This window comes from Salmo salar, chromosome ssa20 (genome assembly GCF_905237065.1).
Source record: "Salmo salar chromosome ssa20, Ssal_v3.1, whole genome shotgun sequence".
Classification (NCBI taxonomy): Eukaryota; Metazoa; Chordata; class Actinopteri; order Salmoniformes; family Salmonidae; genus Salmo; species Salmo salar.
Window position 1 is genome coordinate 52208029 of NC_059461.1, and position 16252 is coordinate 52224280.

The following is a 16252-nucleotide window of genomic DNA, read 5'->3' on the forward strand; positions in this document are numbered from 1 at the left end:
AGGTGCTCCTTGTCCATGTAATCTTATTAATTATTCAGTACTGGGGCGGCAGGTAGCCTAGTGGTTAGAGCGTTGGGCCAGTAACCGAAAGGTTGCTGGATTGAATCCCCGAGCTGACAAGGTTAAAATCGGTCGTTCTGCCCTAGTACGAGGCAGTTAACCCACTGTTCCCCGGATAATTAGTTCTTAACTGACTAAAATAAAGGTTAAATGTACATTTAAAAAATATATATATGATCTAACTGATACTTCATCAGCACTTCTGCTTCGAGACTCTTTATGAATGTGGACCCTGTTCTATAGACATGAAGTCTCACCAGACTGCCTCCTGAGTAGGAATGCTGATCTAGGATCTGTCCATATAACCTTATTCATTATGATCTAAAAGGCTAAACTGTGGCTAAATCAGCACTCCTACTCTAAGAAGTCTCACCAGACTGCCTCCTGCCGCGGCGGTAGGACAAGTTCCCCTCCAGAAGCAGGGGAAGGCTCTTCTTGGCCTTCTCTGGGGTGTAGATGAACTCTGGGGGCTCTGGACACACACACGCACACACACGCACACACACACACACACACACACACACACACACACACACACACACACACACACACACACACACACACACACACACACACACACACACACACACACACACACACACACACACACAGCATTCAGTTAACTCAGCAAACACAGACCAGACAGGCAAAAGGCCTTTGTTATTTGCTAGATTTATGACAAAAAAGGTGCTTAAAACCAGTAAAGATATCCAACAGAAAATAAAAGTGGTTCACACACAAATGAGATACTAGGTGCATTACAGGTAAGAATGGCTTGTCCTGACCTGATTGGCGTCTTCCTCGATGATATTCATTGCATCTTGGAGATGACTTTTTTAAATGATCCTGATCAAACTGAGGAGCTGTGAAATAGAAATTGCAAGTTACTGAGTTGTACATGATTGTAAGCTGTGCACGATTGGTGTCAAATACAGTGTAAATTGAAAGTGAAAAGTGTAGGTGTGTGAAAGTATGATGGTTTGAAATGTGAAACTCACATTGACAGAAGTTGTCACCGAGTACCTGCCTTGCCTGAAAAATACATGTATGGTATTTCAATGATTGTTCGACTTGTGACAGTGTTTGCATTAACTTCAAATAGCCATGAGGTGGCAGCACAACCTTACAGAGTGAATACAATATTCTCAATTTCAGTACAGCCACAGCCTTCAGTGTTAAATTTGGCTGAAAAGTATTGCCATTCATATTGGCAGCATTGACCGTAATGTTTCACCTTCTGGGGTAGAGAGGCAAGATGGTTCTCTACTATCAGTCTCTTGAGGTAGTGCAGCCAAAGGCGTTTCTCCTCCTGGTTCTTGGTCTGTAATATGGGTAGGAGGGTAGTTTATGTACACTGGTCTGACACAATACAATGTCCTGTTCTTTGGTTTACTCGTACCTGTACAATGTGCTGCTGTTTGGGGATGGTCTGATCGGACACCTTAAAACACAGGGGGTCCTTCATGGTTTCTACCAGAAGTAGATTACAACACTGAATGGAGAGAAGGGTGGAGAGATGGGGGGAAAGGAGAGAATGAAATATGAGAGGAAAGGCAGTGGAGGGGAAATAAGTGTATCAGTACACGATAAAGAATCAAGCGACAAACAAAAACATTTCACTTTTTTGATTGGTGTAGGCGTCATCTCTAAAGATACATGCCCATAGCATTTACAGAAACAAAATAATCTGATCGATTCATTCCGCTGTCCGCACGTCACTCACAAATATATGGGTGCTGTAGATGAAAAGCTCCAGCCTCTTTTTAGCGATAAGCAGCATCTTGTCGAAGAGGAAGAATGCCCTCTCCTTCTTGACCCGTTGAACCCTGAAGGAGCCCTCCAACACCAGCTCCCCAAAGCCATTCAGGTCTGGACCTGTCCAGTTGGTCAACAAGCTCTCAATCTCCTGCCAGAGCCAAAAGAAAAGCAATGTTTGTGTTGACCCAAGGTTGACCTCTAACCTTCAAAAACAGAGTCATAGATAACACATCCTGTAGTTTCCTCAGAACTGCTGTAGTGAGTGACTGGGCAGAGCCTGACTGGTGGTCCATACCTGCAGCCTGATGGCGTGCTCCTGCTTTCTCTTCATGTCGTTGATGTACCAGGCCACAGCTGTCATGGTGATGATGGCATCCTCCACCACCTCGTAGCCAGGGTCACTTTTATCAAAGTGTTTGGCCAGCTCCTGCCACACGGGGGTGATAGTGAGGTTAGGCTTCTATTAGTGTCGGTACAACGAGACAGGGGTAGCTGCAGCCCAATACGGCGACCAGAGACCGAGCGAGTGGGTGTGTCGAAAGGAAAGGAGTAACCAGGCAACTACCGTACCGCGAGAGTTTGAACTTCTGTTTTGGAGTCAGAGGATTAGTTGTATTTCAGTGTTTAGTTTACACAAATGATTGTGCATTTTCAGTTATAAAACTGACCATTTTTTATTAAAAGCACTGATGATGGGTGTATTGTTGCTTGTATGCGTTGTACGTGTGTTCTTACCGTGACTGTCACCCTAATATTGGCTACTAGGTTTCTACTTCCCACAACGTTGCGGGACAGTAGTGCTTGGCAAGCGAGAGCGAAGGACACTGTGTCCCGGTGTTGTTGCTTACTGTATGTGCCAAAGTGACATCGAGATGGTTGTCAATATTAGTTATTTCTTGTGTAGGCTGATATCCAACTTATAAAATCATGGGAGGGAAAAATTGCTACGTTATCTACCGCCTGTGACACTGTGATAAGACACCCCCCCAGTGGGAAGCACTTCTGGTCGGCAGTCACCTCCATACAACACTGGTGCGTTAGTCAATGAGGGGATTTGATTAGCTAGCCCAGGTTACCCCGGTGGGAGGAGTATGCATTGGGTGAAAAGTGACTGCATACGTTTTGGAACCAGGCTGCCTCCCGGGTGTGACACAGACGCCCCGTTCAAAGCCCACGGCAAAGTTGTCTCAAAACAAAAGTGACATAGCCTAAATTCCAATATATATTTTATGGAAAAGAGTTGTTTCTGGATGGTGCACCATGCTGCCTTGTTGACAACGTGACAGAGCGGCACAGATTATTGTTCACATCACAGGCCAATGGGGCCATAGACCAGCGCACCATGGCTCAGGTTAATAGAGCTCCCTCATTTGCACTGGTTTATCGACTGTGAAATGAGCTGATTCACTTTCCATAAACCCACTCCTTTCGACACACCCACTTGCCATATTGGGCTGCAGCTACCCATACTTGAGAATAATCACCACAGAGATGGGCTTGGAGAGAGAAGCCTAGGTAGCTGATCAGTGTCCAAATACAGCTAGTTAAATGCCATGAGTTGAGAGTCTGCGTGACTTGGGGGTTTTCGGTTAATGATAGGCTCCTTATTTCATTTCACAGCATCTCTATGCTTTATTTACTCGCTAGCTGCACCCCTGATCTGCTGAGCATCACACACTAATAAAGGCAAGGAGTGCAGAGTAAGAAACAGGATGCTTTGGATTGAAGGGAAACTCAGTCTACAACGGGCCCTGTACCATTCCTCTGTGTAAAATAAAGGGTTTATACATATAGTCGTATTCTCTGAATAAGTTTGACATTGATAGTATTGGATCAGTATCATCATATTGTCTCTGTGACCCAGGCCATGACCTATACTGACCTGCAACAGGAGGTGGTACTTGAGGATCCTCTGCACTGGCTTCAGCAGGTAGGTCTCCAGGGGCAGGGAGTGGCACAGGGTGGTCTGCCTCTCCTGGAAGAAGCTCACCAGGCTCTTGTTCTTCATGCAGTCCCTCAGAACAGCCACCGAGCTAGGGAAAGAGATCCAAGAGGAGAGGGGGTGGAGGTTGTTGGTGGAAGAGGGGGGGGGTTCACAGTAAGACTCATCAGTTGGCTCATTGCTATGCCAGACAGCACTTAATCTCATGGTGAAGCGTACAGTAATGTGTTCAGCATATGCCTCCGGTCCCCCCTTCAGAGGGGCCTCTTTTTGTCTGAACGCAACTATTTACATATAGTAAAACATTCTGCTGCAGTCCCCTTGCTGTCCGACTGGGATATCTTTCTCAGACAAAAGCTCTGATATCTGTTAACAGCATATCTCGGTATGAGCTATGAACGAGGTCTTTTTAAGACATCACTGGAGGAATGCGCACAGCTCACGTACAGGGTCAGGGCACCATCAATGTCTCATAACCAACATAATTTTGTTTCTATTCTCTGTGACAGACACACGAAAGGCTGTTTACACGGAGCATGTGGAACACCGCATCGTCATGGTGACGGGCAGCGATCCAGTCCTATTCAAACATCTGCCAGTCAAATAGTAGCGGCCCTTGGGATTAGAATTGACGGGCCTTGAAAGATGCCGCCTCTAAAATGCTTGTGACGGGTTTGTATTTTGCACGCACAGCAAACTGTGAGTTAGCCTGTTTGAACAGTGACCGAATCTAACCGCGATCATTAAATCAGTCGCTATAGTCTTTCACTGGATGAACCTAATTCTGATTTGATGGTTTCACTTGTCAGTCTGACCACTGAGTAGTTGAAATAGATCTATTCAAGACGCTGACTACGGTTACATGCACACAATAATGTGATTATTGTAGATATTCAGGTTAATCTAATAGTTTGTATAAAACGTTTACATGCTTTGCAAGTAGAATGATTTCCCTAATGATTTCCCTGTTAACGTGGACACATTTGAAATCAGGTTACCTGATGGTAATTTTGATAAATGCAGAAATTCGACAGTCACGACAAACGTTCTACCACAGTGGCGGTGTTATTTTTGCGAAGACTTTTTGATTCTGAGTTTGTACATTTGTATGTGAAAACTATTTACAAGATGCATACTTTCCGTTTTTCCGAAATCACTTAAGAGGGAGGCTTGCGCTTCCCGGTGCTTGCACATATGCAGATCAAATACACAGCTGGAACGCCGATTAAGCTGTTTATGTCCTAATAATTCGAAAGATTGCTCAGAAAAACGGGTGTTTTAATCGGCATACTGTGTGCTTACTTCGATTTTGACCTTACGCCGATTAAGATAAGCAGAGTAAGGTGTTTACATGAGTAATGTTACACTCAGCCTTCTGCCATAGTCAGTTTAATATCACATTTTTTTGTGTGCATGTAAACGTACTTAATGACCATTAGAAATAATGATGTCTCTCTATAAAGGATTGTGATTACAGCTGTACTCTTTCCCACCACCATAATATACAATTGTATATTTATACCACTGTAACAATTTCAAATGTGTATTTTGAACTTCACTTGTCCACTGTGTTTAACTCATTACATTCTCACCTCAGGTCCCTTCACAATAGCTATCATTCAATGATCTAGGTCAAATGACAGAGCACACCAGTACAGTGGTGTGTGTGTGTGTGTGTGTGTGACTTACTTGGGGTAGTTCATACAGTAGAGGGTATATATGTCGAAGGCTTCGCTCTAAACAAGAGGGAGAGAAAATAAACCGATGGCAGAGAAGAGAGACGTGTGAGAAAGACCAGAGACACTGAGCTTTGGTCTCCATGTTCACTCTGCTACAAACCCCCCTATGATCATGTGACAGCTCCCCTCACAAGAGGATCATTCTCCAGGTCTCACTCAGAAATAAATACTTTGTTTTTATCTCCTTACAAAACCCCATTCCCCGACTTATGTAAACATGTATTCTCATCTAAACAGCTTATCTAAGAAAGTTAAAGAAACCTAATTGCATTTTACATTTATGTAGGTTTTGTAGTGGCGATTCCCTATGACTGCCACTGGCACAGGAGAGAGCTGTCCACATCCACAAATCAGCTTTACAAAACGTTACTCTTTTGGGGTGAAGTTCCCATTTATTGTGTCTATAAATATAAATAGCTCCGAAAGACATATTCCTGTACAAAAGGTGCAGAGAGGCATTCTATAAGGTGTATATGTGATACGGTAAGAACTGTATGCCCTCTCCTCTCACCTGTGCTAACCCTTCCTGATCACCTGTGCTAACCCTTCCTGGTCACCTGTGCTAACCCTTCCTGGTCACCTGTGCTAACCCTTCCTGGTCACCTGTGCTAACCCTTCCTGGTCACCTGTGCTAACCCTTCCTGGTCACCTGTGCTAACCCTTCCTGGTCACCTGTGCTAACCCTTCCTGGTCACCTGTGCCAACCCTTCCTGGTCACCTGTGCCAACCCTTCCTGGTCACCTGTGCCAACCCTTCCTGGTCACCTGTGCCAACCCTTCCTGGTCACCTGTGCTACCTATATACACACACGACCAGTGACCCATGACCCCTCTAGTGTACAAAACAAGCAAAAAAATAACCCTTGACAAACAACATACACACAACTCATAAACAGTCCAAAATGGCTCCTACAGGTTTAGATAATGGTTCTGTGAGGTCAACTAAATATTATGTTCCAAAAACGTGTGTATGTATGTATACTTGTCTTTACCACTCAGTCGTACATAGAGCCAGCAGGTCTAGGGTTGGAGAGTTATAGCTTAGCAGATGGTGAATTGTTACAGGCTACAGCTGACTCCATACAGACCCAGTGTCTGACCACACCTAACCTAAGAGCACGTACGGCCTAATTCCAAGCAGAAACAGTCACGTTTGAACTGCGTTTCCCACGTTCCACTCTGGCACGTTCCACTCTGAGTATTTCCTATATCGCCACCTCCACATACTCTGCAGTAGCGAGGGGCCATTGTCCTCACCCGGTTTAGAGAGGTTAGTCTAGCTCAGAGCAGCATCGCAAAACCCAGAATAACCTTGCCGGTAATGGCTTAATCGAATGTACTCTTTTTTCCGCAGCCATCTATAATTGGCCACAACAGTAGCCCATTCAATAGCAGAGAACTATAGGGACTTGCTGGATAAGAGGGTCTGGGCGCCAAAGAGGAAAGTACAGGCTGGAGACGGGACTAAGAATTGGATCCTGGACCGCAAATGGGATTCTGGTTCTTGGGTCTTGGTCTAGCTTTGGCAGGGCCAGGCGTGTCCGTCTGCAGCCCCACATATGGAAGCATACCCTGGGAGTCAGGGACATAGACGCTGGCCATTTTCCCAGCCGACACAAAGGAGAGCCTGTTTCCCTGGTCGATTGGACCCTTCACTGTTCCTGTTTTATCAGCGGTGGTTCTGTGTCATTACTCAGGCGACTACAGTACAGCACCATGCGGGTGTGCAGACCCACTCAACTGTAGTGAGCACATGGGTTAAAGGGTCAGCGCCACCACCGCTTCAGAACCAGAACCAATCACCATGCCTCTCTGGTCACGGGCCTACGCACACTCACATAGCCCAAGTACAAACATTTCCTCTGACACACTACCCAATGTCAGCGGCCCACTTCAAACAGCTGTGGTTCTCTACTTGGCCGAAACAAAAGTTTGTTTCACACAATCTGCTTGCTTGACATTTTAACAGCGCTCTGCATCCAGAGAACAAAATAGCTACTGTATACAAGCACCATATTGTCATAGCCTTCATTAGCCTACACAGCAAGCCAGTCTTAAGCAATGACCCAAGAGGGGCTGGCAGTGACCAACCAATCAGGAAACACCCACAAAGAAAATGTGTAATGTGAATGTACTGGTTGTTTGTGCTTTATCATGGCAATGTGGTGACTCACCCTCTCAACGAAGCACTCGGCGATGGCAGCCGCATGAGGACTCCTCTCCAGGTCCTCCAGAAGCTCACTGTGGGAGAGACAGACAGACAGACAGACAGACAGACAGACAGACAGACAGACAGACAGACAGACAGACAGACAGACAGACAGACAGACAGACAGACAGACAGACAGACAGACAGACAGACAGACAGACAGACAGACAGACAGACAGACAGACAGACAGACAGAGGTCAGTCTTGGGCCATGAGAACACCAGTACAGCAATGTAAATGTATCACTGCAACACACAGAGGTCATGGAAACATCACTGTAACTCGTCTACATCCCTGGGACTCATGCTCTACAAATCAGTACAACAGCTCTCAGTCATGATAAAACAAACCACTGTCAAATACTGTAACATCCATGTAACAACTACTCATAACACATAATGATGAGCACATACACTACTAAATAAAATGGACAGCACAGACATTGCTTGGTAGACACTGTGCAGTGCTTATGAGTGCATGTGAGTTTGTCAAGGTCTAGGACAGTTCATGAGAACTTTGTTTGGAGACTGTTATTCCGTCTCCACCGAGGCCCTTGGAGCTGGTGTCGAAGACGATCCTGGCAGGGACGGATCCCAAATCCCAACTCCATTTCCACAAAGGATTCATTTATGTCTCCCCTTCCGATCCTTCCAAACTATCTCCTAAATGCATGCAGATGGGACACATCTAGCCCCACATCAGCCAACCCCAACCAGAACCCCCTTCCAGCTGTCCCACTACAGCCCCCACCCCCCGCCTCCCCAACCCCCACACCTTACAAACACAGACCTGGATCAGACTACTTTTAACAGGGGAGAGGGGGCGAGTGTTTGCTTCAAGGGTCAAATAACCGCGTGCACCCGTTTCACCTGTGGTCCCGTGCCATGAGCTCACCCTAGCCCCGTCATCACCATGGACAGAACTCTTATGAAACACATATGCAAGCTCTCTCCAGGAGCCTGTAACTTTTGATTAACATCCTACTTCATGGATGTCAGTGGGGGGGAGAGCAGCGGGTCTCTCCATTCAGTATCTGAATGAATCAAAACTATCGGTGCAGAATTTTCTTGGCTGGAGATGGTGGAAAAGGTAAGGAATAGTAGTGAGGAGGGGAGAGTTGAGGGACAGCGATGCGTTTTGAATTCCGGATCTGATTAGGAGAAGATGGATGTTGATGTGGCTAATGGCTGTAATGGCAATCTCTGGTGGTTACTGGGACATCTCAACAGAGACAACTAGCCTCACATTCCTGGACAGCGAGCTGAAACTGAAGGTGTCATTCACCGCAGCCCCATCAGCCCGTATCTGAGGTTACACGACGTGATGAGCAGCCCATCTGCACTCAATTCATTACCGAAGCCCAACTTCCCCGCATCTCTGAGAGTCCCAGGGCTGCTGGACTGGTCAGTCTCCCGGGATCCCCCCTCTTCCAAAGGAAAACAGAGGCCCTCTGTAAACACTCGGAGATCGCCTTCATATGGATGGGGGGAAAAGTTTGGAGCGAAACCGCAGCCCTCCATTCTTTCACGGCACTCTCTCCTCCCTCGGAGACGAGGCTTGTTCCGTGGCTGCCCTCCGCGGTAAGAGGGCGTCATTAGGGTTTTGCGGGAAGCAAGGGGGAATTATGGGTGGTTTTTATCAAATGGCCACAGAGCAGGGTGTCTCTGCGTGCCACTGGCCCTGACTGATGTCTGAATCCTGTTGTTGACAGACAAAGACAAAGAGAAAGAGGGAACAAAGAACATTCCACCACGGAGACATTTCCTCCATCTGCAAGAGCAAAGGGCTTTCAACAAGACTACATCTGCAGTGCTGTAGCATGTTTGCAAACATTGGATTTAATTAAGGCTTGGCACTTACTAGCAGGGCCTGGTACTTTAAGACAAAAGCCCTGGAAAGTATTTGGCTGTCAGGGCCTTGGACTTGAGTTATGCTTGTAACAAACATACTAATTACTTTCCCAGCTTTTCGTTACTAAAACACTCCATCCATAGACTTTTAACAGAGATGCTCCATATTTGAGGTCAGTGAAAAACTAGACTTTTAAATCAAGCCTACTGATTTTATTTCCTCACTATTTGTGTATTGTTCTTCCCTGTGCTAGATGACACATGACAATCTGGTTGTTAACGTATGTGCATGTGCTCCTCCTCTAGATAGAGGGTGAACTGTGAGAGGAAAGAGGAGCCTCCTCCAGATGATCCTTCTACAGTCATATATTTCACAAAGCGTTACAGTCAAACAGGGAGGGGTCACCTGCGAGGCGCACTGCATCAATGAACTCACACGCTCCCTCCCTTTATTTCATTCTTTCCATTGACGCACTTCTGAACCTCTCTTTTCATTGTGCTTGTGGGGAGCCTTAGTTTATTTACCTTCCATACAGCCAGTTCCCCCCTTCTCTTTTCCCCCTGTACGCCTCACTTCCCTCCTTTCTCCTTTAATAAGCATCCCTCTCTCATGGAGTGCGATCTCTGCATTAGATTAAAGCACTTGCAGATCTGTTTCCTCTTTAGTAACTAGACAGTAAGTACCAGACAAAAACAACAGAGAGCTATCTACATCCCTAAATCAGAATGTTTATATGCACTTGAACCTTGCTGGCTATATGTTCCCAATCCATTCCCTGAGTATCTTCACATGCCGACTTCATCGCCTCTCTCAAAGTGAGAACTTCTTTCATGTGACACCGCATCCTCAGCAACACCAGCCACTCCCACACGAGCCACGGCAGATAAAAACAGACAGCACCGTTTGGGGGACTGGCCCTTCCTGGATCCCAGCCAGCCAGGGTAAGAGGGAAGATTCCCTCCAGGCAGACCTCCGGGTCACAGGGATGACTGTGAACGGGTGAGGGGGCTTAGCACTCAGACTGAGTCTGACTGGACAGGAGTGAGAGGGTAAGGGGTTATGTCTCTCGTGTGGGACTTCATAGGAGCCGTGAGCCGAGCCAAGCATGCAGGGGTCACAGTGAGGCCTAAATCACACGTAGTGAAGGAACTAACCAGGCTTGACTAAATGTCACCGCACACAGGCCGCCACCGGGATATGAGCAATGGGCCCCAGAGTCCAGCCCCCCTACTGTACGTTCCACAAGCAATGCGTCTACTCCATGAGAAGTTGAATGAATCAGACATACATAGCCACATATAGAAATATAATTTCTAGAGGGGGGGGAAGCCCCTCAGACCATTGCAATAACTATACTTCTATATTTCTATGGTGCCACGCGTCCACATTCCAATTGACTCCAACTCTATGGCACAACTTAAATACCAGCAGTATAACAAATAGTAGTGGTACACCAAACGGGTAATAAAACCATTATCCACAGTCACTGGAGGTAATTGATCTGTTTATACTGTAACGTCAGGAACTCTCATTATACGCTGTCCATAGCCAGCTTTGAAACTCGTGATATTATACAGAACATGTGTTTCTTATTAGGCTATTCTATCAGATCCTCTACCTCTCGTTATCATTATACTGTACAGGAGCTGCACGCAAAAAAGAAATGTGTTCATTTTGAAAGGTCTACGTTTCTAGTGTAAATGTACTTTGCGTGTGAGTCGTGGCTGGCTTCGCACCAGGCCTTAGACAGACACAAGAGATAAATCATGGCACTCAGACAATGCAGTTAAACATCTTCATGTGCAGTAGTAAAGTATCTCTCACTATCTCTCTGTCTCTCTATCTCTCTCTCTCGCTCTCTCTTTGTTTCTGTGTTTCTCTGTCTCTCTGTCTCTCTGTCTCTTTGTCTCTTTGTCTCTCTGTTTCTGTGTTTCTCATACTCGCTGTATTAGCCTACTGAGGATTCAACGTCTCTGGCAAACTTTCCAAATTAGGGATTTGGAACAGAGAGACAAAAGAGAGGATGGGCAGGGATTCTAAGCAAGAGACAGTTAAGTCATCTTGATAAGCTCAGGCCTGACTAATCTCTCGGTCTCCGTGTCTGTCTCTCGGTCACTCATTATGAGTTGGGTTAGAAAAAGTTAGAGGTCACGATTCCACGTATAGTCACGTATCCATAGAGATAAATCTATAAGGTACTAGGCCAGTGATGTAGGATCCTTTTTCCGTGACAGACTAGACAATTTAGCACTTATCTGACTATCATAGTGGCCTGTTCAGCCACAGTTTCTACTCAGCTTGAATCTAATAAAGATGGACAAGATTGAACGCACTACTGGTCTTTGACTAACTACTAGAATAGTACAGAGCATGTCTGTCTGTCTGTCTGTCTGTCTGTCTGTCTGTCTGTCTGTCTGTCTGTCTGTCTGTCTGTCTGTCTGTCTGTCTGTCTGTCTGTCTGTCTGTCTGTCTGTCTGTCTGTCTGTCTGTCTGTCTGTCTGTCTGTCTGTCTGTCTGTCTGTCTGTCTGTCTGTCTGTCTGTCTGTCTGTCTGTCTGTCTGTCTGTCTGTCTGTCCTGGCTGTACTGTTCACCAGGCTGTGCCCTGTCTCTTGCTGCGGTTTCGGTCTGCTCACAGCAGGGTCCAGAACTCTACACTATGCTTTGTCCACCGCGGCGGGCCACGGCAAACGACATCCGTATGCTGCCTGGAGAACAGGCCAAGAAAGTAGACATAACAACACCAGTGTGGATACAGGGGCTGCATACCACAGCGATGAGGAGATGAGATTTAGAAAAGGCAGAACAAGAAAAAGGACCAGGGAGAAAAAGGTAGATTTTTTTCTCTACTTATTGGGGAAAGGAGAGGATAAAACAAGAGGTCAATCCTTTTTTTCTCAGATGAACAGTGTGCTACTTTGAGTGATGAAATAAAGAAAGAGAGTTAGCAAACAATTCGTTTTTTTTTCTCTCCCTGGGAGCCTGTTAGGGAACTGACTGCTCTCATTCTGTTCATTACAAACAAATGTAATTTATGGCCTAGCTAGCCCCACAGCAACGAGCGATGGGGATAAACCCCTGGCACTGATGCACATACTTTACTGTACTGCAATGAGTTACACTGCACAGAGCCTGTAGCAGACGGGAGAAATCCCTAACTCTCTCTCGCTCTGTTTCTTCCTGCAACAGTGAAGCCATTTCCCATGAGAACCGGGGGCAGGAAGCATATTGGAGTTGGAGAAGGGTGTGAGTACTTACTCATGTGGGGGGGGGGGGGGTATGTAATGAAAAGAGACGACTTGGCATGGGCCCTGAGACTGAAGTGTGAAAACAAGAGTGTCAGCAGGGGGGCAGGGCGCGGAGCTTTGAGGAAATATGAAAAATATGAGCGGTACTCTTCCCAGGGCTTCACTGGAAGCCGTCGGGTCCAAACTCATCCGTGCCATTTCTCCCTCCTCAACGTTCCCATCACTCAACTGAACTACTGACATAGTAATAATTTATGTTTTTCATTGACACATTCACTATTCCAGACAAATAATCATAAATACGGTACCAATGCATCACTCCTGAAACTGGGAAATGTATGAAAATCAGGGTACAGTTAACTTGTTATGGATGGGGGCAGTATTTTCACGGCCGGATAAAAAACGTACCCGATTTAATCTGGTTATTACTCCTGCCCAGAAACTAGAATATGCATATAATTAACTTTGGATAGAAAACACTACAAAGTTTCTAAAACTGTTTGAATGGTGTCTGTGAGTATAACAGAACTCAAATGGCAGGCCAAAACCTGAGAAGATTCTGTACAGTAAGTACCCTGTCTGACCATTTCTTGGCCTTCTTTGTCATCTCTATCCAAAACAGAGGATCTCTGCTGTAACGTGACACTTTCTAAGGCTCCCATAGGCTCTCAGAAGGCGCCAGAACGTTGAATGATGACTCTGCAGTTACTGGCTGAAAAACAGTAGCGCATTTGGTAAGTGGTCGATCTGAGAACAATGAGATGGGTGCGCGCATGCACGTGAAGAGTCCATTTTACTTTTTCAGTATTTGAACGAAAACAACGACTCCCGGTCGGAATATTATCGCTATTTTACGAGAAAAATCGCATAAAAATAGATTTTAAACAGCGTTTGACATGCTTCGAAGTACAGTAATGGAATATTTTGACATTTTTTGTCACAATACGCGTCCGCGCGTAACCCTTCGTTACCCTTCGGATAGTGTCTTGAATGCACAAACAAAACGCCGCTATTTGGATATAACTATGGATTATTTGGAACCAAACCAACATTTGTTGTTGAAGTAGAAGTCCTGGGAGTGCATTCTGACGAAGAACAGCAAAGGTAATCCAATTTTTCTTATAGTAAATCTGAGTTTGGTGAGTACCAAACTTGGTGGGTGTCAAATTAGCTAGCCCGTGATGGCGAGCTATCTACTCAGAATATTGCAAAATGTGCTTTCACCGAAAAGCTATTTTAAAATCGGACACCGCGATTGCATAAAGGAGTTCTGTATCTATAATTCTTAAAATAATTGTTATGTTTTTTGTGAACGTTTATCGTGAGTAATTTAGTAAATTCACCGGAAGTGTTCGGTGGGAATGCTAGTTCTGAACGTCACATGCTAATGTAAAAAGCAGGTTTTTGATATAAATATGTACTTGATTGAACAAAACATGCATGTATTGTATAACATAATGTCCTAGGCGTGTCATCTGATGAAGATCATCAAAGGTTAGTGCTGCATTTAGCTGTGGTTTTGGTTTTTGTGACATTATATGCTAGCTTGAAAAATGGGTGTCTGATTATTTCTGGCTGGGTACTCTGCTGACATAATCTAATGTTTTGCTTTCGTTGTAAAGCCTTTTTGAAATCGGACAGTGTGGTTAGATAAAGGAGATTCTTGTCTTTAGAATGGTGTAAAATAGTCATATGTTTGAAAAATTGAAGTTTTCGGATTTTCGAGGAGTTTGTATTTCGCGCCACGCCCTATCATTGGATATTGGAGTGGTGTTCCGCTAGCGGAACATCTAGATGTAAGAGGATAACGTTTTAGTGACAGGGGGCAGTATTCGGAAATTCGGATGAATGACGTGCCCAAATTAAACTGCCTACTACTCGGGCTCAGAACGTAGGATATGCATATTATTAGTAGATTTGGATAGAAATCACTCTGAAGTTTCTAAATCTGTTTGAATGATGTCTGTGAGTATAACAGAACTCATATGGCAGGCAAAAGCCCGAGAAAAATCCAACCACGAAGTGGGAAATCTGAGAATTGTAGTTCTTCTTTTGAATCCCTATCGAAACTACAGTGTCTGTGGGGTCACGTTACACTTCCTAGGCTTCCATTGGCTGTCAACAGCCTTTAGAAACTTGTTTCCTCCTTCTCCTGTTACTGGGCAGAGAATAGGAGCTCAGTCAATGAGTGGACTGCCTGAGGACAAAGGACTTGGTTATGCGCGAGCCCGCGAGCATGCCGTTCCTTCTTTTTCTTCTGGAATGAATACGCTATTGTCTGGTTGGAATAGTATCGCAATTTTATGTTAAAAAGACCCTAAGGTTTGATTGTAAACAACGTTTGACATGTTTCTACGAACGGTAATGGAACATTTTGACTTTTTGTGTCTGGATTTATGCTCGCGCATTATGCCTTTGGATAGTGATCTGAACGCACGAACAAAACGGAGGTATTTGGACATAAATATGGAGTATTTCGAACAAAACAAACATTTCTTGTGGAAGTAGGAGTCCTGGGAGTGCATTCTGATGAAGATCAGCAAAGGTAAGAGAATATTTATAATACTAATTCTGAGTTTAGTTGACCCCAGAACTTGGTGGGTATCTGTATAGCTTGCTTTGATGGCTGAGCTATGTACTCAGAATATTGAAAAATGTGCTTTCTCCGTAAAGCTATTTTAAAATCTGACACAGCGGTTGCATTAAGGAGAAGTATATCTATAATTCTTTCAATAACTGTTGTAAATTTTATCAACATTTATGATGAGTATTTTTGTAAATTGATGTGCTCATTCACAGGAAGTTTTGGTGGGAATACATTTTCTGAACATCACGCGCCAATGTAAAATGGGGGTTTTGGATATAAATATGAACTTTATCAAGCAAAACATACATGTATTGTGTAACATGAAGTCCTATGAGTGCCATCTGATGAAGATCATCAAAGGTTAGTGAATATTTTAGCTGTACTTTTGGTTTTTGTGATGCATCTCCTTGCTTGGAAAATGGCTGTGTGGTTTTTCTTGTGAAGTTTATGTCCATAACATAATCTAATTTTATGCTTTCGCCGTAAAGCCTTTTTGAAATCGGACAATGTGGTTAGATTAACGAGAAGTTTATCTTTAAAATGGTGTAAAATAGTTGATTGTTTGAGAAAATGAAATTATGAGTTTTTGCTGTTTTGTATTTCGCACCATGCTATTTCACTGGCTGTTGAATAGTGTGTCCCGCAGGTGGGACACTAGCGTCCCACCTAGCCCATACTAGTTAACCTTGAGAGCTGCTGTGACCATAACTGGGCTCGCTGGATAGTATCCCTTATTCCAAATCTCTCTCATTGTCTTTTTTTTGTCTGCATCTCTCTCTCTCTCCCACCGCTCTCTCTCTCTGTGTCTTTATACTCTCTCTCTCTTTCTCTCTCTCTCCCTCCCCTCCCCTCTCTCTCTCT

At 44.8% G+C, this 16252-nt stretch overlaps 1 protein-coding gene across 5 annotated transcripts in view; it reads right to left on the reverse strand.

Annotated features, from left to right (window-relative positions):
- The window catches only part of LOC106580770 (uncharacterized), a 76207-nt gene that overhangs the window by 13787 nt on the left and 46168 nt on the right, over positions 1 to 16252 (reverse strand). For all 5 annotated transcript variants that reach the window (XM_014162164.2, XM_014162163.2, XM_014162162.2 and 2 more), the window contains 10 exons: positions 7673 to 7739; positions 5450 to 5496; positions 3701 to 3851; positions 2114 to 2245; positions 1784 to 1966; positions 1460 to 1552; positions 1295 to 1381; positions 1059 to 1092; positions 846 to 923; positions 434 to 532 (listed from right to left, as the gene is read on the reverse strand). In XM_014162164.2, the coding sequence (XP_014017639.2) occupies positions 434 to 532; positions 846 to 923; positions 1059 to 1092; positions 1295 to 1381; positions 1460 to 1552; positions 1784 to 1966; positions 2114 to 2245; positions 3701 to 3851; positions 5450 to 5496; positions 7673 to 7739 (971 nt within the window). The remainder of the gene's footprint in view (positions 1 to 433; positions 533 to 845; positions 924 to 1058; positions 1093 to 1294; positions 1382 to 1459; positions 1553 to 1783; positions 1967 to 2113; positions 2246 to 3700; positions 3852 to 5449; positions 5497 to 7672; positions 7740 to 16252) is intronic.